This window comes from Lipotes vexillifer, unplaced genomic scaffold (assembly GCF_000442215.2).
Source record: "Lipotes vexillifer unplaced genomic scaffold, Lipotes_vexillifer_v1.1 scaffold324, whole genome shotgun sequence".
NCBI classification, from domain to species: Eukaryota; Metazoa; Chordata; class Mammalia; order Artiodactyla; family Lipotidae; genus Lipotes; species Lipotes vexillifer.
In genome coordinates this window covers 806,667-810,075 of record NW_006791816.1, presented here as the reverse complement: position 1 = coordinate 810,075, position 3,409 = coordinate 806,667, and the positions used below count along the sequence as shown (strand labels likewise).

General features: G+C 35.3%; 1 protein-coding gene across 3 annotated transcripts in view; it reads left to right on the top strand.

The window, feature by feature from the left end:
• RALGAPA1 (Ral GTPase activating protein catalytic subunit alpha 1) overlaps window positions 1-1,202 on the top strand; it is a 178,440-nt gene extending 177,238 nt beyond the window's left edge. For all 3 annotated transcript variants that reach the window (XM_007464829.1, XM_007464830.1, XM_007464828.1), the window contains one exon: window positions 1,054-1,202. In XM_007464829.1, coding sequence (XP_007464891.1) covers window positions 1,054-1,202 — 149 coding nt within the window. The remainder of the gene's footprint in view (window positions 1-1,053) is intronic.
• Window positions 1,203-3,409: the final 2,207 nt, after the last annotated feature.

The following is a 3,409-nucleotide window of genomic DNA, read 5'->3' as shown; positions in this document are numbered from 1 at the left end:
TTCCCTACAGAGTTAGGAGCTGTGTAAGTTTAAGCCTGCAACCTGTGTGACATGTCTTTGTTTGTGACGCTCGTAAAGATAATTTTTATGTACATAAGACCAAGGAAATCTGGATTAAAATGCCTCAAAATATATAGAATTTTTAAAAATTTGTTATTCTGTTATATTTTCAGATTTTTTGAAGGGTTTTTAATTTTTAATGTAATTTCTTATTCATGAAATATTTAAGAGCCTATAGTGTGCAAAGTGTTCTGTAGTATTGCTGTGAATTAGAGAATCGTAACTCAGAAATAAAGTACAAAGGTGAAGAACTACTTTGTAAATAAATGATATGAAGAATTTTCCAATTTCAACTTGTTTTGCTTCTTTCAAATTTTTATATCTTACTAATTCTACTGGTTATCTACTTGCTATGACTGGATAGTGTAACTGCTAAAGTTTAAGAAAACAAAAGCATTACTTGTCAATTCTAAGTTGAGACGCTTTGAGAGATCAGTTTGTCTGTTTTGACTGACTTTCAGATAAGAGTTCTTGTCCTCCTCCTTCCCCAGGGAATTTATCTTGCTCCTTCTTAAAAGCATATTTAACTACCTAGCATGTATAATGGTCTCATACTGCTAAGTTCCTTTTTGGAAACGTTTGGTGCTGTTTTGTTTTCAAGTTTGAGCAATGAAGGCCCTTTTCTTGATTATACCCTGTTCCCTAGAGATAGGAATTGGTCCTTCTCACCTGCTTCTTAAGCCCTTACGTGCATGCTAATGGTGCTTTGGATCCCTGTCCTTTCTGTCCCAAAGATTTTGCTTCCCATTGCTTTTTCTGGGGAGCTCTCTGGTTGGTTCTGGCTCTGGAAATAATGATTGGTGCTTTCTTGCTAATATGATGACATGAGCCACCAGATCACTGTCATAACAAGCAAGTTTGGGGCTTGCTCTTTCCTCTCAAAAGACCTCACTAAGGGTTGGGATCCATGCTGCAGATCTGTAGCAGAAAAGTTACTTCTTACAGGATGAGTGGCTGGGTGACTTGCACTAATGCTCTTGCTGTTTCCCACAGGCTCCTACCCAGAGATTCTACCCAGTGAAACTCCCACAGCAACGCAGGTAGACGGGGCTGACCTGGCCTCACCAATGTCTCCTCGAACTAGCAAAAGCCGCATGTCCATGAAGCTGCGTCGTTCCTCTGGCTCAGCCAATAAATCCTAAGGAGACAGCAGCCCAGCAGGGATCAGCAGTAGCTACCTTAGCATGAACATAGCGTTATTAACCCTTTCAGGCTTCGTGTTTGCCATAACATGCATGTTCCTTCCTGAACATTTATTTTAGAAAACACTGGATTTAAATAACTTGTAACTTAGTATTTTAGATTTGGGTTGTTTATTCGGTTGGTTTTCCCCCCACACTCCAAGCTGCCGTATGGGGGGTGGGGGGGGGGAGTTTTATTCTACACCCTTTACCTTTCCTAGATAATTATGTCTAAGTAGTTTTACTTTTAATTTCGTAATTAACTTTGAGCCAAAATATAATTGGACAGATAGTCTCATTATTTTATTTATCGTGCCCCGTTACAACTTTATGGCTCAGTAAATACATAATTTTTTAAATAAATGTACATCTTTAAATTTAAGCGTTTGTAAAGTTGTAGCAATAGTTGCAAATCTGTTAATACACAGGATGTGTATGGATTATTTATGTTATCGAAATAAACCACTTAAAATAAATGGTCTTTTAGTATCTCAAGTTCCAGCTGAAATAATTTTAGCATTAACTTTTTCTTCCCAAAGCAATGTCTCATTTATTGGCTGTGCAGGTTATGCCATGACATATCTAAAAACCAGAAAAATCACTGTGCTGAACTTTGATTCATGTTTAGCTTCCAAATATTTTTCTAATGTTTTGCTTTTTTAAATGGTATCACTGTTAAATGCCATTTCTGTTTTGAGATTGTGGCCCCTTATTGGCTGCTGGATCCTGGTATATCTATGTTCTTTCTTAAGTACCAAAAAGGGAGGAATAGGGTGGGGCGGGTAGGAAAAGAGAAAAGAAGGAGAAAACTTTTCTGACATAAATGTGTGGCTTAAATTATGTGTATTATTGTCCAAGAAAAGGGAACATGACCCAGGAGTCTAAATTATTAATCTAATATTGTTAATACTGAACTTGCACGTGTGGGTTGGTGTACATTCCACCCTCCAGAAGTATTTTCCTACAGTAGATAAGCTGCTCACATTTTGCTCACATTTTGTTTTGAACGGGCATCTCCTAAGGAAATGTAGCATGACATTGGTACTAACTGCATGTGTAAATACATCATACTGGCAAACTATAAAATATAAATTATGTATCATCATTCATGTAGTATCTACAAATTTGTAACAGTGGAAAAAAGATGGTATTTAATAATACAATAAAAATATTCTTATCATTTCGTGTCCATGAGTGTTGATTTGTCTTTTGTATTTTGTCTTCTATATTTTTTCAGACTTAAGCAGGGCTGTATGATTAATGGAGAGATATAAAGCATAAACCTAGGTTATCTTAGCTCACCATGAAAAATGAATTTTAATTCCCTTCTCAGGATATACCCCACCTTATTTCTCAGAGATCCTACCACACCCATTAAAACTACAGGAAAATTTTCACCTTCATAAGGGCTCGCCAGAAACTTCCCCCAATGCACTTGGCTAAAGCATCAATTTATCTCACCCTCATGCTTTGTTAAATTTTACTTTTTTTTGGTAATATACATTCAGGAACAAAACTTTTTACAGACAGTTTCTGTAGCAGGCTTTCAGAGTTCCTGTGCACTTAAATTTTGGATTGCCTTATAAATAAAAACAAATTCCTATGAAACTATGTAGAAAATAAACTTTAAAAGTCCCGTGAAAGCTTATATAAAGGATAAACATGGATAGAGACAGTCCCTGGGAAAAAGATTAAACAATATAGACAGTTTCCCACAACCAAGGTGAAGAATTGCAGAAAAGATAAAGTAACTATTTACACATTTCTATAGTGCTTTCATTTTTTAAAAAACAAACAGCTAATGGTTTGGTGATATGTAACAAAATGGAGTGAAAATACCAACTTAAAAATATGGAAGTTGATTAGCACAGTTAACGTTTCATTCACCTTCAGATAAACTATTCACTAGCTTTTTGAAAAAGAAGAAAATATTTAAAATAGATTTCCTGTTGACATTTTTGGGTGGTAAAGTATCTTTAATATTTAAAGACTAGTACATATTCTTTGCCTTTTGGAGCTCAGTCTATGCAGCCATACTTCATAGTATATATACTATATAAGGAAATTTTCCCATTTTATTTCTGCACCATTACATTCATTTACAAAATATAATTTCTCCTGTCTGTATTCTGTCTAAATGGGTCACTAAGATTATAAAGCCGGATACT